The sequence below is a fragment of the Stegodyphus dumicola genome, chromosome 9 (assembly GCF_044657685.1).
Source record: "Stegodyphus dumicola isolate Sdum_Otavi_A_Nest chromosome 9, ASM4465768v1".
Lineage (NCBI taxonomy): Eukaryota > Metazoa > Arthropoda > Arachnida > Araneae > Eresidae > Stegodyphus > Stegodyphus dumicola.
In genome coordinates, this window is record NC_140776.1 from 112,997,983 (window position 1) to 113,016,953 (window position 18,971).

An 18,971-nucleotide genomic window follows, 5' to 3' on the forward strand; every position below is an offset into this window, starting at 1 on the left:
AATTTCTAACACTAAGACTGGCCTTTTTAAAAGGGTACATAGGTAGTACGCAAACTGCTGAAACTACAATACATTTTAAATATCAAGAGGACTAAACCTCTGATCTTCAAGGCAAGCAGCAATTGATTGAAAACTCGTAAGAATGCAGTGGCAAGGTGGCTCACTTCCTTTCTCTCACTCTTGGCAAACAGCCACAGCTTAAATACTTGGGTGTTAGCAAGTACAATTTCCATAAACAAGTTAAAGCATTTAATTCTGGCACCATATGTAGAAAATAAGAAAGAAATGTTTTAAAATAAAATAAACGTTAATAAAACTTAGGATCCTTACAACTTCTCTGTCACTTTCTTCACTATCAGTAGCGGTATTTTCTGGATCTAGAACCGTGCTACAGATTTCACCATTCATTAATTGATTGGTGATTGAGAAACATTGCCATCACAATGAAAAACTTCTTTTATATCATCTTCATTTATTACCGCTTCTGCACATTTCTTTACAAAATCCATTAATTGGAAAGTTTCACTTTTGTTTTGCAATATCCGAAAAAACCTTTAAAATTAGCAGCTATCATCATCAAATTTAGCTATTCTTCACTATACATATTACATCATGAGCTTGGTGATTAATGACAAGTTGTTCCATTAAATTTTATTTTGCTTCTATCGTGCACGGAGACAATTAAGCCTGAATTGTATTAGTTTAGTTATTTATTATATTTATGTCTATTTCGGCTTATCAGAGTTCTGAATAAATAAATTCCCACCATATACTTAAACCTTACTGAGGGCCGGCGCTAGATATCTTACCACCTGATGCAGTCTCTGTGGGTCCTAAATTCTGGGACTCGATGTGGCCATATGAACCCTTGTGCTGGTTCTGGATTTATGTGAATAACAAATCAGTTATTCTTAATTCAAATAGCCCTACATGTAATCTTTGGGGTCTATGAGTATCATCAACAAAATCTATTTTTAGCATATGGAAAGAAATTTTTGGTAAATTCTTCTTTGTCAACATTTTCTAGTGCATTTAACTTAAATCTGTAATCATCGCCAAGCGTAATGTCAACAGAAAAGGTTACCACAGTCCTTTATTATTCCATTACTAACATAAAAAAATTGTTAGGCTATATGAGATATTACTCAATTTGTCATGTTTTGATAAATGTGCGGTGATGAAAGGAAAGTATAATAAATAATGATTCGCCAGGTTGGCATCAGATCAACGATGTATCTATGTGGAATGTTTCGTTTTGAGATGTATGCCAAGCAGATATGCAGCAACGGAACCAAATTACTGATCATATAAATTTATGCTAAAATGATTGTTTCTTCAAGAATAAGGTATTTTATTTAGTGTCGAAGCGAAATTAAGAATCGGGACTCTCCATATGCTTTATTTTGTGCAGAGGGGGGGGGATCAAATGCACATGCGTAAAGCCTACGAGAAAATGTTGGTTTTTGAGGTCTGAATTTTAGATCATTCCAGATAATTGACGTCCGGATTTTGGACTTTGTACTGTATTTCAATAATAATGTATTTAAAATTTATTAGTACTGTTATAATAAAAAATATCTCATGTTTTTTCATGGCGCCTAAAAATCTTTCACTCAGACAACTTCTCCAATAATAAAAGCAATGAAAGATACTGTGATAAAATTTCAGCAGAAATATAGAATTCTGACACAAAATCTCTAAAGTGAGCGTTGAGAAGATGTATTTGATCATTTATACAATGACAAGTTTTTCTTTTAAGTAGATTTTGCAAATGTTTTCTTTTAAGTTTGTTTTTTAAGTAAAAACAGATCTCTGGTGATTTTTTTAATGAATCATGTAAATTTTACTTAGCAATTAGAATTGTTTTAAATTTCTAAAGTACATTGTTTGGAATAGCTTGCACCCGATAAATAACGTTTAACTTTTGTCTGATAAGCAACTTTTACATCTGTAAAAAATTTCCAAATTAGTTGTATTAATATGTATGCACCCATTTTTGGTTTATGCTGTATACATTTACTTTTTCTAGTCTAAAAATGTGAACATTAAGATATATTTTTTTTATTGTTTCTAATTTTGTAATTATGTAGGAATGTGCTTAATGTTAAAGCATTTGCACAAATTGGATGTGTATTTAATTGCTGAATGTTTGATAAAGTAATCCATTTTTAGCTATTTGATCAAACTAGACATTTGAAATCCTTTTGAGTCTCAAATCATTGAGTTTTCTTTAATCAACAGCTTAAATTTAATTTTTATTTGCTTTTAAAATACATTATTGTGAGTTAGTGCAAAATATTTTTTAGCTCTAAAAGTACACACATGGTGATGCTGAAGCTCAAATCACTGGAGGAATATGAAAAAATGCCACTTACAACATGGAATATAAAACAGCCTGATGCAGAGGATGATGACAGAGAAAATGCTTTATTAACAGGTTTGTTATATAGAAAACATATAAAACACCATAAATAAAGGAATCCAGTTATGAAAGTTTGAAAGTGTATTTTCCGTTTAATTTAATTTAGCATATTTGAACTGAATATAGTCTTTTTGTTTTTAAATTGCTTAGTCTATAAAATGTAATGAAATATATTTTCTTGGGATTTCAAAGTTTACTTTCTGTTTTTACTCAGTTAGATAGATACCCTTTCAAGCATGATACTATTGCCAGGCAGCATTGTTTAGTGCCAGTTATAGATAAGCGTGATGTAACAACACACTCATAACATCTGCACTTTCATTTGATGTAACCCCCCATTGATTTTTGAAAAGCTACTTTTTGCATTTTACGAACAAGAATATAAATTACCTGTTATTGCTATAATTTTTCCTTGCATTTTGGGAAAAAAAAAATTTTTTTTAAAAATTCAAATTTTAGTCCTGGATTTTCCAAAACATCAAGGAGTAGATGTTTCAGGTTATGCAATCTTACTTTCAGAGAAAATGTGTGTTTAACCCGCGAGCACACGCGGCGGGTATGACATACCCATGTACATTTTTCTTTTTGTATATTTCTCGCCCATTCTTTCATAAAAGGACGAAACTTGGTGTAGCTGAGTTCAAGGTCGCATACTTAAATGGGGGAAATTGCTGAGGTAGCAAATGCAACGGTTTTTTAGGACCAGCATTGTTCGGACATGTCATACCCGCGCGTGTACTGGCGTTTCTCAGTGAGTCACTTCGCACTTCTCGTTTTCAAGCTTTTACTATAAGTTTTTCTTGAGTTGTAAGCATGGCGCCGTATATCCCTTACGATGAAGAGATAGATGAAAAGTTTGAGAAATCTGCTTGAAACAGTTTCTTCTGATGAGGATTCATTTAGTGAAGAAGAGGAAGATGTTGATGACAAAGAATATAATTAGTAATCATGATTCATCCATATAGCGTAGCGAATCAGATACAGAAACAGAAAATGAAACTCTGGAATGTAGCAATGAGTTCCATGTTGGGAAAAAATGGAGTAAAATGGAACAAAAATAAATTCCGGACTAATGTTAGAATTGGCGCCCAAAATATTATAACTAAACTCCCTGGAAATACAAAAGTATTCTAAAGACTTCTCAACACCTTTGGAGTCCTTAGTTGACAATAAAAATATTTATATTGATTCAATACGAGAAAATTTCACTCGTGAACGGGATGAGTACTTTTCTCAAAGCCTTATGGATGCAGCTAATAGAATATGTTCAAAATGAACGACGACGAGCATCTGTGGTTCCTGATTCTGGACGAACACTGACCACCGATGAACATGTTAACAATGGACCGCCCTCCAAAAAACCTAAAATGACTTACAAGAGGTGTACAAAGTGCTCCAAGAAAAAAGATAGAAAGACTAGATTCATTTGTGAAAATTGTAGCAAAAGTATATGTATGGAACATATCACCTCATTTTGTAAACAATGTTAAAAAATTGTAAGTAAATAATTTTTCCTCTCCTTATTTTTTCCTATTTTGTCTAAAATGAAGTATTAACTTGGTTTTACATTTTAATTTCTTTTAAAAAACTGATTAATTTTTTTCGGCAAATTTTTATTTACAACTTTTTTATTCGGGTATGATATACCTGGCGCGTGTTCTCGTGTTCGTCGGATCGGTGCATGTGCTCGCGGGTTAATGAATATAATATAGTCAGCCGATTATGGCTAACAAAATGGTAATACATTATACCAATTACCAAGAAGTGTGTACTTATGCTTTCTAAACAGATCTTTCAGTAAAATCGGAAAGCCTAACAAAATAGCAGATATCCAACAAAGCAATTTTAGGAAGTGCAGAAATGAAACAGGTCGAATAATGATTATTTATTAAATAAAGAGGCCAAGTTCCTACAAAATTCTGGAGAAACAATTGGCAGGATTTCCACCAACTTCCATGGTTCACTGGCAGCCAACTTTCATGGCCAGTGGGACATATAAGTACTTTATTGTACTAAATGATGGAATATCTAACTGCAATTGGGCCCAGTTTTGAATCTCAGAGAAGCCAAGGATGTTTGTTAGTGCATGGTGTGTGGCATTGGGAACTTAAAATACTGTCAAGTTAAAAGTATTCAAAAGATTAAAGAACAATCTCCTATAAGATGTCCAAGCTAGTGTTTCCCAAACTGTGTTCTGCAACAATCTAAATTATGCATAAATTAGCAGTAAAATATTTGCAGAATGTATTTCTATTGGTGTTCCTATGTGTCACTTTAGTATTTTAAAACTTAGTTTTCTTTGGCTTTTTTATTTTATTTTATTTTATTTATTTTCTTTTTTAAACTGATAAATACATATAAAATTTTTGCTAATATTAAATATTTTTACTGTTCAAAATACTATTGCTTAAAAAATTAATATTGTAGTTAAAATTTTTTTAAAAATTATTATTGTTTAAAAAATTAATATGACACTGTAATGGAGATATATCAGAATGCTCTGGATTTCTACTGCAGGTAAATAAATTTTGAGCCCTTTCCTAAATTAGATGATTTTTTAAATGAAGAAAATGAAAAAGTAGACCGTAAAATTTACAATGAAATTTTACAACAGTTGCATGACTTGCAGTCGATATTTCCTGTAGGGCCAAAAAGAGAATTATGGGGTTTGAAATACTGCCACGACAATATCTAAGTCGACAGACATCACTACACTGAATTTTAAAAAAAATTGATTGATTTGATGACTTCTGACATAAAGCAAAAATGTAAAGAACTACTGTTAAAGTGAATTTTTGATAAGTTAATCAAAAGAAAAAATATTTGAAATTATCATTACTTATATTTTGTATCATTTTGTGAGAGCATATTTGTATGAGATAGGTTTTTATATTACACTGTAGTAAGATCCAAATATAGAAACTTAATTGATGCAGCATTTGATATAAATATGTAGGCTTCTAACAATATACCTGACATTAAAAGACTTTGTAATTCAAAAACTCAGATAGGCCAGAATCATTGAAAAATAAAAATGTTTTAGTTGTACTACATTATTTATTTCATTTAATTAGTTTTATGTATCTTTCTTTTGCAAAATTAACTCTCAAGTACCACCTCCATAAAATGCAATGCTCTTAAACCATGTTTCACTCTCTGTTCATTTCATCTGTAGCTGTCATTGAGAACATTTATTCCAGATCAGGTTTCAAATTTCTAGTCTCTTTATTTGTTAGATAATTAAGTACATTTTAAGTATTCATTTGCTTAATGTTTATTGTAAGTATAATATTATTGTTCATATTCACACCATGTACATCCTTGTGTGCAGAACTTTTTATTGGCTTTTCTTATCTTCAGCTTTTGCTTTCTAATAATGAAACACTTTTAGATATGTAATAAAACTTTTGAGCCAGAAATGGCCCATCTTCAGTCTTTATTTGATGAAGTTGAAATGATTATGATTGTGAAACAGTAGACAGCAATGATAAAATAGACCATAATTTTTTTACCTAGATGTCGCATTAAATTTTACAGAATTTTTAATAATTTTAATGAAAATATTATAAGATAGTTTTAGAAAAATATATAAGTAATAAATCATTTATGTATAGGAAAAGAAAATATCTAATGATAATTATAAAATTATTTAATAACAATTATATTTTAATGCAGAAAAATAATCAAGTAATGATTAAATAAATTTTTTGCATTTTAATATATTAATTTACATGTATTTGAGCAATTTTGTATTTGTATTGATATTTGTGTATAGTTATATGATAAAATGAATCGTCAAAAATTAGAATCTGTGTAGATATACTCTACAAAACGTATTTCAGGCAGTAATTTAAGAAAAGGGTATCTTGATGGTAGTGGTCAAATATACTTCACATGTCTCTTCGTGTATGACAAAAGAGTGCACATCCTTCTGGATTAAGAAGTGTAAATAATTTATGGGTATGATACAAAAAATTGAAATAAATATTTATTTTGTTTTTCTCTATATGTATCATTTATTATGACTAAAAACCAAAATTTACTGTAGTGTTCCGTAAAGATTTTGGAAATTAAAAAAGTTGTTTCACACTAAGAAAAGTTGGGGAAATGCTGACCTGATATATCTGCATTATCATTTATTATATTTGAAAATCAAAATTTACTCTAGTATTCTTTAAAAATTTCAGCTCTTAAGTTAATTCATAAGGAGAAAGTTTTGGGAAACACTAAGCTGATGATAGGTGCAGCTATGTGGCTTTTGACTATGATAAAAATTTAGACTTGGATCTGATGTTATTGTCTGCTAGGGGGCTGTTTCTTGACAGATGAGGTGAAGGCAAATTAAAGTTTAAAATTCTTTGTTTGAAATGGACTGTAGGTTTCACAAAATGCAAACATATTTAAATCTACTATCTAATTATTATTTAATTCAACAAACATTTCTTAAATCCAGTGCCCCATTCGAGAGCATTTAGGTTGACCGTGTTACCTTTAGTCTAATCTCCATCCAGACTAAAACTTGGCAAAAAGTTAAACCTTGAAATGAAACAGAGTTGTGCCAAGAAGAGTGTCAACATCCTGCTCACGTTGTAATGACGAGTAGACTTTACATCAGTTAAATATAAGCATTTAAATCATTAAAACACTTTCAAGTTAAAACAAGTTTTACAAAATTAGATGTTATTACAATGATGCAATCTCACTTATAAACAACAGTATACAGCTATTTGAAAATGTAAAATCTATACAAATAGCACATTTATATCACTATTTATCTTAATTTACAAATGGTAGCAGTTTTATTACTGGATGCTGATATGTTCAAATTCTATTTCTAACTGACAACATTTTCGTTACCCTTGTGTGTTTTGACAATTTGTGCAAGATGCCATGACATCACTGTCTTTAAATCTTACTAGTCCTCTAGACCATTTCGGTCTTTGTTGAAGCCTATTTAAATATTCACTTGACCATATTTTCCAAATAAATTGCATAAAATTTTTAATTGATTGCCATCTACGAAGTCAATTCATTGGAATTTCAAGATAGTTAGGATCCTGTAAAGCAACCAAAGATGATCCAACTAAGTAATGTGCAGGGTTGAGGACTCAAACCATATTATTAGGATCCTAGGTGGTGGACAAAGTGGCTTTGAATTAAGAACTGCCTTAGTTTGAGCAATTAATGTCAAAAACTCCTCATGACTCAAAATAGCATTTCCTGTAACTCCCCTTAAATAACACTTTGGTGTTTTTATTCCTGCATCCCAAAGACCTCCGAAATGAGGAGCAAAAGGTGAATTAAAATTCCACTTTATTCTTTCTCTAGTAGTAAAATCCTTAATTTTTTTTATAACCCTTGAAAAAAATTCCCAAAGATTCTATGCAATTGAAGGTTTCAATGAAAGTCATACCCTTATCACTAAAAATTTCGGAAGGCATACCTCTATGTGTTAAGAATCTTTTTAGCGTACCAAAGGAATGCTTCACTGGTTAATCTATAAACAATTTCAAGATGAATAACATTAAGAGTAAAAGATATAAAAATACAAACAAAACATATCTGGTTGTAACAAAAGTTTTCTGAAAAAAAAAAAAAAAAATTGTAAGCAGTATCTTTAGTGTGGGTAGTAATCACCACCCAAATCTATGATTTTCTGCCAAAGCTTTTGGTAGTTTTTCAAAGCCTTTAGCCTAGAATCGTGGTGGCCACGAGTCCAAAAAACAAATGAACCTCATTTCGGACGTCCTGTGCCGAATGGAAGATAGTACCAGCAAGATATAGCTGCAGGTGCGAAAAAAGGTAGAAGTCCGAAGAAGCGATGTCAAGGCTATATGGTGGGTGTAGCGTTGTACACATAGAAATCTAACCATGCGGCAACTCAGCCAATGGATTCTCTTTTCCATCAAGGCCTTATTGGTTTAGTACTCTCATGCCCCTGTCTGAACACAGCCTCATAGCCAAAAGTTTGGCACATGCAGTGTCATAAAGAACTGTCATCTACTGAAACAATTTAGTATCTTCCTTAAAATCACCTTTTCATAATATATACTGTAAATTTGTTTGAAATTTACCCAAATGTGCCTATACATTTTTGTGCATTAGCAACGAAATCTTAAAAAAATTGGAAATAAGTCCTCTTGAACAACAGGACTCTTAAGCAAATGATTATTCAACGGAACTCCATTGGATGAAGGTGATGATGCATCAAAGATAACATGTACCTTTGTTGTGGTGATATCCTCTCTGAATACTCCATGATGAAGCACTAATTTAAAGGTAATTTAAATTAGCTGTAAATTCAGTTTCTTATAGATATTCTAAGCCTTTCTATCCATTTATAAAAATCAGTGTGAAGTATTTTAAATTCTGGATTTTTATCCAAACTTTTCCATAAATTCCTTAATTGTGTTTTAACCAAAATTTCAAATTTACCCAACTGCAATTTCCCCTTAATAGCAATTTTACAGTATATTTTCCTGGGATTTCATCTTTGTGATAGGTTTTGGATCTAGATAGATCTTTTCACATTCAATTTTCTCATTTTGTAAACTGGATGCATCTTCAATGTTTTTGAAATTCCAAAACTGTTTAACATTTGCTTCCAATTCATTAAACTGTGAAATGAATCTGCAATGTTTCACTGCTTTGCCAATAATGTAGCCAAATATCATTTTTGTCATTATCAATGAGTTAGTAACATGAATTGTCTCAGCCTGTAGAATATCAAAAAATAGTTCTATCTCCAACCAGTCAGCTTTTAAAACATCAAATAATAATTCAACTCCAACCAGTACATCCTTCTGAATAGGCTTGTAGAAACTACGATCTGCTAAAATAATATTTTCAGTAATGCAACAATTCTGAACTATCTAAGCAGCTGCCATTAAATCAGTGGTTTTAAGCAAGATAAAAAAGTCTAGCTATGCAAAAATTTTTTCCGCATACGAAATTAATGCCACTATCTCTCTATTTATACTAAGTAGTTTGCCAGCTAAACTTGAAATGTTCATCTTTTTCTGCCTCAAACCAAGACTCTTAGCAAGATTCATGGATAGCACTGATATTTGACTCCTGGAATTAAGTATTGTTTGAGCCTTAATCAAACATTTATTTTTATTTTAACATGTATCATTCCAATAGCCAAAATCACATTTTTATTTTTTGTTGCAAAGCAAGATGAGACAGAATATGAAACTGCAACCACATTTTCATTAACAGTTTGTCTAGAGTTATTATCTACTAACTTCCAATTTCACCTCACTCGCCCTGTGTGATATTAACGTGAGAGATGCCACACATGGCGGCATTTGGCTTTGAAATAAAATTCTGTGCAAAAGATAGTTGTGGGACTTACAAAACTTTACATGTATATTTTGTTTTGCAGTTAGTTAACTGATGCAATTATGACAAGCAGGTAATGCAAAGTTTTTGCTTTTTAACAAAATCAAATTTTTGACTATGACTCATTAAAAAAAAAGATTTACAATTTTGCAATGGATGAGAGGGTTTTTTACATAAATTACGCAATGCATTTCTTTGCAATTAAAATGAAGTTTTTTTTAACTGATTTTGCAAATATGGAGACTTTGTTTTGACATTATGACACCAACTTTTTTGCAAATTTTCCAGAATCTGACATCTCTCTTGAAGAAATATAATAAATTTATTCCGAACTGGTAAATCTGAGGATGTAATTTCATATTCCTTAGAAACTACCTTATCCAGTTTTTGCAAAATAATATTTATGGTACTTTCCCGTTTCGCTGGCGCAAATCTCGCCAAGTAAACATTATTGGCGACAACACACAGTATACACATAAAAAATGTTGACAAATGTTAGTTCTAAGAATTTCTTATTTTAAAGGTATAAACATTTTAATGTCATTTAAAATTTTTTAAAAAAGCCAATAAATAAAGACAATAAATTTGTAAATTTCGCCGGTTCATATCGTGTGACCCAAGTGATCTCACTTCTCGTAAACTATGCAACAAAAATCTAGTTCACTCAGTAATTATCTACATTAATTTCAAGTTAAATCTTAATTTGGAATACAAGTTTAAATACAAGAATTATTTCAATTCGTACGAATAGCTTACTCAGAAGTTATGTAAAACCACAGTGCTTTACTTCGGTAGTGCATTTTCATTAGAATAGATGAATTTAACCCTTGACTTTCCCTTTTCTGTATTTTCATCATCGGGTAAGCGGTGGGATTGCATACTAATTCACTTAATTACTGCCCGTTAATGGCCTGAGGGCATAAAACTGAACTATCTGGTAAAATTTCTATGTAATTGTATACTGGTATTGAAAGAAACAATCAATCTGATAAGAAGTGGCTGCAAAATGTTTTGAAAATGAAGAGTAAAAGGTTACCATCGAGGATATTCTGTTTGGCATAGGTTGTACCATTATTGGCAACTTTATCATCTGCGCCGGCAAAACGGAAAAGTACCATATTTATTAACAACTTTTTGCTGAAATTATTCATTTTACTGTTCATTACGTTTAAAACTCTAATCTGACACTTTCTCTTGCTCTTTAAAGCTAGAACATAATTCAAAAGCATTCTCAGTTTTTCAGCCACCTCAAATGTGATATCTAAACATAGGAATCGTGATTATTTACTATTAACCTTTTATTTTCATATCTGTTTTTAAGGGCAGTAAATAAAGACTAAAGAAGTTATCATCTATACTTTCAATTTGTTTAGCATTTCCAACCAAAGCTGCTTGTAAATAAAATGATTTCTGACTATCGGATAAATATTCATTAGAAATAATTATACATTACTCAACTTTGAAAATGCAACACCATAAAGTAGTGGTCAGAAGTGATAAAACTTTGCAAACAGAGAGAGACAGCAAGAAACAATAAGTGATCTTTATTTCAAAATGAATACAGAGCAAGAACAGCGTCGGCTCAGTAGATTGTAGGACCACCTTGGACGGCAATACATGAAGCAACACATCTAGGTACACAGTCAGTAAGATTATAGATGGTGTCTTTAGCAATGACTCTCCATGCAGAGCGCGTTGGCTGATGCAAGCAGTGTGTGGTCGGGCATTATCCTGCTGATAAAGAACATTGGGTACTCTCTGAAGTTGTGGAGTGTCACCGGCCGCAGCACGTCATCCAAGTATCGTTGGGCCATCTTAGTGCCCTGAATATGAACTAGAGGTGACCTGGAATCGTACGCAGTTGTGCCCCAAACCATGATGCTGCGTTGTTGCATGATGAGGCATTCCACAATTGCTCCGAGATTGGACATGTCTCCACGTTGACGCCACACTCGTACGCAGTGACTATCATTGGAGAAATAGAAGCATAACTCATATGAGAACATGACCTTGTTGCATTCTGTCATCCATATCGCCTGAGCTTGGCACCATTGCAGACGGCATCTATGTTCGTGGGGTCAGTGGCAGTCTTCTTAACGGATGCCACAAGTGCAGGCCACTACCCACCAAATGACAGAAGATGGTTCTTGTCGATATGGGAACATCCAGGGTGTCTTGAACATGCTGCTGAATGGATATAGAAGTGGCTTGCAGGTGTGCCACTGCTTGTCGGTGGATGCATCGATCCACGCCTGCTGATGTCACTGACTGCACCAGCACCCTTCGAACTTGGCACATTTCCTTGTTCCAACCATTATCATCACAGACAGTGCGCAGTGAATGCGTTCATGTGTGTGTCAGCTGAGATTTGTTGTATGGACCAACCTGCCTTTCTCAGTTCGATCACCATACCCCTCACAAAATCGTCTGTCTGCTGGAACTGCCTCCATTGACGATAGTCTGGCATTCTCTGCTATTATGCGCACCCTTTGAGACAAGAACAAATTTTTTACGATGATTTCCCTTGCAGAAATGGCCCACCAGCGGCAGAGTGGTGAAGTCGCTGAAACCTGATAGTTCGGTCTGAGATTCGAGTCCCACGAACGGGTTACCTGCATGGGCGTTTTCGTAGTTTTTTCCATGTGTAACATGTATACGAGCCAGTTTCCCCTAGAAAATCCACAAAAATTGAACATTTTGCAGGTTCTTTCCCTTATATCTTCTTCAATGTGCGCTGGAGACCTGCGCATTTCACGTCATTCACATAACTCGGTGACATGCGTGTATCCTGAACTTTGCATAACTTTCGAGCCACTCTTTCTTGGTGTTGCATTTTAAATATTGGGTAGTGTACTATTGAATTGAATTTAAAATTTCTCCAACTTTTGCAATTACCATAAAATTTAGGTAAAGTAATTTCTAGAAACTTTTAAACCTTCAAAACATATGGTCTTAATTTAAGCCTCTATCAGTGTTCCAGTTTGGTTAGATTCCAGAAAATGTTTAAATCTTACCATTTGCTTTTGCAGCTCTTCATATTCATAAAATGTGCTTTCATGTTCTTCAATGTCTTCATCTTTTAATAGTTTGTAATAATGATTTCTTAACTCATCCAGTTTATCTTCCAGATGATTTAGATTTTCAATTATATCACTAATATAAAAAATATATTTGTTTAACATCTTCAGAACTAAATTTCAAAAATTTGGTTAACTGGGCCTTTATAGTGCCACAATATCTATTTAAAGCCGCTATATCCAAAGGCAACTAGGAATTTCTCTGTGAGACTTGACCACATATTGTGTCTTTAAGGTTGAAACGAAGATAAAATAAAGTTCAGAATTCTTTATTTGATATGGACTGTAGGTTTCACTAGGTGCAAAGAAGCTTAAATTATTTAATTCTACTATCTAATTACTATTTAACTCGACAAATATTTCTTAAATTGTGTTATTTTATTTGTTAAACAGTTTGAGAGTATAATAATTATGCGTTTCTAAATCAGATGATGGTGGTTCAGTGAGTTTTAACCCTTTTACATTTTTAACAATATTTTAATTCACTATATACAGAGTGTATTCTTAGGCCACCACCTTCAACATGAGCAAACTTTATTCTGTCAAGTATACAAGCAACAGCGCCCTCTCGCCTTTTTTTTTTTCAAATTATGCAACACTCCCCACCTGAACTCGGTGGAGAGTTCATCTTTTAATAATATATTCTAGAATATTCAATTAATATTTCGACAATCAATCCTAGAGAAATGGTTAAATATAACAAAAATGCCTACATAATTATAAGCACATAAATTTTACAAAACATTAAATGATACCTCTCAGCGAGGTCTGGAGAATCAAACCTAAAAATAAAAAATACAAACATTAGTTAAGCTCCATATTATATAACATTTGTATAGGCCTTTTTAAGGCACCAGTAGGTGTTTTAATTACGCAAGATCTTATTTTACCATCTCTGCCTGGCATTAATTCCAAAATTTTATCTATTGTCCAGAGATTTCTGGGATGTTTATCGTCTTGAATCAAAACAATATCATTGATTTTAAACTGAGATGCATTAGAGTGTGGAGGACAAATATTGGCAGATGTCAGATTAAAAAGATACTCTGATCTCCAATGCTTCCAAAAATCTTTATGGTATTTATATTGTTTAATAATTGGATTTCTTGATCCAATGAAATTATTTGATGTTATTTTATTAGCAGGCAGAGATAGTAATAGTCTACCAACCAGAAAATTAGAGGGTGGTAGTGGAGAAGGTTCATTGGGATCGGTAAACATGTAGCTAATTGGTTACAATTAATCATTGCCTTGATTTCAATGAGCATTTTTTCAAGCTCTTTCACAGAAAGGGATGATTGACCAATAATTTTACGTAAGCTGGATTTTATGGTTCATGACATACGCTCCAAAAACCCTCCCCACCATGGACCCCTCTCAATAATAAATTTCCATTTTATGCCTCTAGCAGAAAATAATTCTTTCACAGATGAGTCACTTAAAGTTTTGAAAATATGTTTTAGTTCTTTCTCAGCTCTTTTAAAAGTTTTAGCATTATCGGAGTACATGGTGGTACATAGTCCTTGGCAAACTAAAAATCTTCAGAAAACTAGCAAAAAAATTTCAGTGCTGAGATTAGTTACTATCTCTATATGTAAGGCACAAGTGACTGCACATGTTAACAACAGCATGTAAACTTGTTTTTTGTAAAAAATGGACCGGCGAAGTCCAACCCGGTCACAGCAAATGGAGGAGACTCTTGGATTCTGTCTGGAGGAAGTGAAGCGATATCCTGTACCCCAGGATGAGCACTATATCGTCTGCATATCACACATTTGCTGATGATAGTCTTAACACGCTGTCTTTTCTTAATGATCCAATATTTGTCTCTGATCTGTGTTAGTGTCGAATTAACTCCAGCATGGAATACCTTTTCATGTAAGTCCATGATGATCAACTCGGTAAACTTGCTTTTAGAGGGTAACAGAATAGGGTGTTTTAAATTCTCGTGACAGTCTGCAAATTGAATGCGACCTTTCAACCGAAGAATTTCCTCCTCATCAAGCATTGGATTAAGGGAGTAGATGGAAGAATCGAAAATTGATTTTTTTATTTGATAACTTAATTATTTCCACTTGATATGATTCTCATTGCATAATTTTTACCCAATAATGTTCAGCTGCTTCAATCTAAAAAGCATTTAAAGGTCCATTCTCTGTAGACCTTTTGAGAAGCCTCCCAATAAATCTTAATTCATAGGCAGTAATTCGAAGTAATTTTCCTAAAGAACTGAATTTTCCTATATCCAGAATTAGGGATTCATTATTAATTACAGGTGCAGTCAAAATAATACTTTTTCTTAACTCTAACGATTCTGAATTTGTTTGTAATTTCTTTTGTTTCGGAAAGTTTTCAGTAGGAAAACGTAACCAGTGTGGTCCATGCCACCACAGATCATTCATAATTAGTGACTGAACACTAATTCCTGTAGTCAGTAAATCTGAAGGATTTTGTTTTCTTTCGCAGTGGTTCCACAATTTTTTGTTGCATATACCCTGTATTTCCGTAACACGATTGGCGATAAATGGTTTAAATTATTTGGCGAACATTTAATCCAAGTAATGGCAATTTCGGAATCACTCCAAAAATAAACATCCTCAGTTAAATCACCAAACAATTTTTCAAATATTTATACATTCGAGCAGCCACGAGTGCTCTAATTAACTCTAAACGAGGAAGCATGATTGATTTTAAAGGTGCAACCCTGCATTTCGACATGATGAAGAAAGTTTTAATTTCTGAATCGCTCGTACAGTATCTGAAATATGCGATGGCCACATATGCTTTAAGGCTAGCGTCCGAAAATAGGGGAAGGCTTATATTCATTTGATCATCATCAAAGAAATTTCGCTGTATCGATATTTCAGTTAATTCACTAAGTTCCTCCTGCCAAATGTTGAATTTGTCCTTAATCTCTGCAGGAAGAACCTCATCCCAGTCAGAACCGGAACACCAGATTTCTTGCATAATAATTTTTGCCCGAATAACAAAGGGTGCAAATAAGTCCAAATGGATCGTATATTTGGGCGATATTTTGCAAAAGTTTCCTTTTTGTAGCAAAAATCGTTTTCCGAAGAAAAGTCAATTAAATTTTTAAAATTTAACTTTATATTGTCCTCAATGGAATTCCAAATCATGCCTAAAAAATTCGATTCACTAGTTAATTTATTATCTGATTCCTTAATCCCATTTAAGACCCATAAATCGTTTAATGCTTTAGAATTGGTTCTTAATTTTCTGAAATTCATTCGAGCATCCTTAAATATGTTGACAGCATCTACAGATAACCGATATGCATCTTCAACCGTTCCTGCTCCAAAATATAGGTCATAGAAATAGACAGAAGAATTTAACATTTCGAAACTGTCCAGCATTTTATCTGTATATTTCTGAATGTGATATTTTATAGTGGCGGCCAAAATGAAAGGAGATAGTCAAACCAAAAACTATGCGACACATTTTCATAATCTTAAAGGAGTCATTATTTTCATTAAACCAAAGAAATTTTAGAAATTGTCTATCACCTTTAGCAATTCCTATCATCGAAAAGGCTTTTTCAACGTCTCCACAAAACGCTATCTTAAACTTACAAATTTTAACATAATGTCTAGTATATTTGGATTTAGATTAGGTCCCGATTCAAGGCAGTCATTTAGTGAATTTATGTTCTCTGTCCTCGAGCTAGCATCGTACAGAATTCTTATCTTGTTGGTTTCACTAGGTCCTATTACTGCTCAGTGCGGCATAAAATATCTCAAATTTGTATCATTATTCAAACATTCCTTCACAATCCCTTCTAATATCTGGTTCTCAATTATATTTTTATATTCCTGAAAAATCTCTGGAGTTTTACTTAGTTTATTGTGAAGGTTTGCGAATCGTTTCTTAGCTACCTTAAAATTATTTCCCAGACTATTCAGACTGTATTTCCAGATTAAATTTGCCTCATATCTACCGTTTTTAAACTGCAAATTTCTTTCAAACTTGTCTATTGTTTCGCAGTCAATATTGGAATAATCATCAGAATCATTAATTCCCATATGTTCTAATTCCCCAAAACCTCTTAAATCTTTCAACACAATAGTGTTTGTCATTACCGCTAAATTATCAGAACAATTTTTATTCGTTTTATTTTTCTCAATTCCTGCAGCAAACACAGAACTGACTGCATACAACCCTTCAGATATTTTAATTCTTTCGGAATAAACTACATTCCATAATTCATCCCTGTCAATTAATATATCAACATCTGTGTTATTTTTTCTAGAGCAATCGACAATCTGCAACCCCAGATGCTCCATGATGTCTGCAATTTCTTTGCTGGGCACACTGATGGGTGCTGAGGAAATAGCATCCGAAATCAAACATTCAATTTTGATTTTATTTCCAATTCTGAATTTTGATTTTAACTACCGGATAGGAATGATTCATTGCCTTGGTCACACCAAATGAATAAAGTCTTTCATAACGTATTGGAGTAAGTTTTAAATAGTCGGCCAATTTTTTAGTTATAAAGGATCTGTGACTGTCTTGATCAAGAATTAATCTAGTCAATTTTGATTTATATTTAGAACAGGCATAAACTGTACAAGTTTGTAATAATATTTTCCTGGCATTACAGTCATTATTATTATCACATTGAGGAACAGAAGCAATCAATTTTAACTTTTGAACTTTATTTCTTTCCTCAGAATTCAAAGTCAAGGATTCAGTTTCATTTTCGGAATAACCTTGTTCCGATTTTTTGTTTACAGGAGATTTATTAGTACATATCGATTCATTGTGATATATGCCGCCACATTTATTACATTTAGTTTTATTTCTACACTTTTTTGATGTATGAAATTTTTTAAAACAAGAATAGCAACGGTTTTCGGATCTTAGTTTCTTTAATTTATCAGAAACAGTCCCTTCACATTTAAATGACTCGTGCAAATTATCACAAAAGATGCATTTTTGGTAAACTGCAGTATGAAATGCAGCCGTGGGTGTATTTTTTACATATTTTCTAGTTTCATAATTTGGTTGATCAACTCACAGAGGCACGGGATTTTTCCTTTCATCTAATACTAAATTTGAAACTTACCTGCATTCTACTTTCGTTTAAATAAATTGTGTTAATTCCGAAACTTCAACTTTATCTTTCAATCCTCTTTGCCGATTAAATTCCAAAACTAAATCATCCGGAATTAATTTTAATAATATTGGAATTAGTAAATGTCCATATGATCCAGAAGTTACCTCTAAAGCTTCCAAATTATGAATCGAAACTTCTAATTCGTTATACAATTTACGTAAAGCCTTTACGTTAGCAGAATTTTTAACGGCTTCTAAATTGTGAATTTTATTCATGAATGATTTAATGATCAGGTCTTTTTGACCATATCTGTCCTTTAGTGATGCTACACAATTATCATAATTTCTTTCTGTTAACTCAAAGCCTGCAACAACATTCGAAGCTTGTCCCGTTAAGAATTTTTTTAAGTATGCAAATTTTTGCATTTTGTTTTTATCTATCGAATTTTCGAAACTGTTCCAAAATTCATTCCATTGTTTGGGGTCTCCCCCAAATTTATCAATCATTAATTGTGGTAATTTCAGCGTACTATTCCCACTAGAACTGGAACTTACACGTAAAATTCCGTTACCACTAGACTGGTTTTTATCAGAACTTTGGGGATTCCGCGCTGGCGGTATTGCGGTAACCGCATCTAAAAACTGCTTAATTTGACTACAAGCAATTACACATTTGTCATTGTATCCGTCGCTTAAACTATAATATTCTTCAATTAAGTTAACATCAATTAACTCTTGTATTTCATCATCAAGTGTTCTCAAATTATTTTTCTTTTCGGTTAATAATTCAAACAATTCCCGTAATTCTTTAATCGAATTTTCCTCTCCTTCAATTTTTAATTTATCTTCAATCACTTTAATTAACCTTGTAACAGACAATCTCATTGTTGAACGTTTACGTTTCAATCTGTCTAATTTAGCTTCCATTTTAATTAATTTAAATTCACCCAAGACAGCAGTAATAAATATTAATTTATTACAAATAATCACTAAATAATTTATTAAAGATTTGCCTACCTTTATTTGGAATTCCATTGTCCCTTGAATATGAA

At 32.5% G+C, this 18,971-nt stretch overlaps 1 protein-coding gene across 4 annotated transcripts in view; it reads left to right on the forward strand.

Moving 5' to 3' along the window:
* LOC118181312 (5-formyltetrahydrofolate cyclo-ligase-like) overlaps positions 1 to 18,971 on the forward strand; it is a 47,998-nt gene that overhangs the window by 12,311 nt on the left and 16,716 nt on the right. For all 4 annotated transcript variants that reach the window (XM_035350429.2, XM_085823927.1, XM_035350427.2 and 1 more), the window contains exon 4: positions 2,307 to 2,437. In XM_035350429.2, coding sequence (XP_035206320.1) covers positions 2,307 to 2,437 — 131 coding nt within the window. The remainder of the gene's footprint in view (positions 1 to 2,306; positions 2,438 to 18,971) is intronic.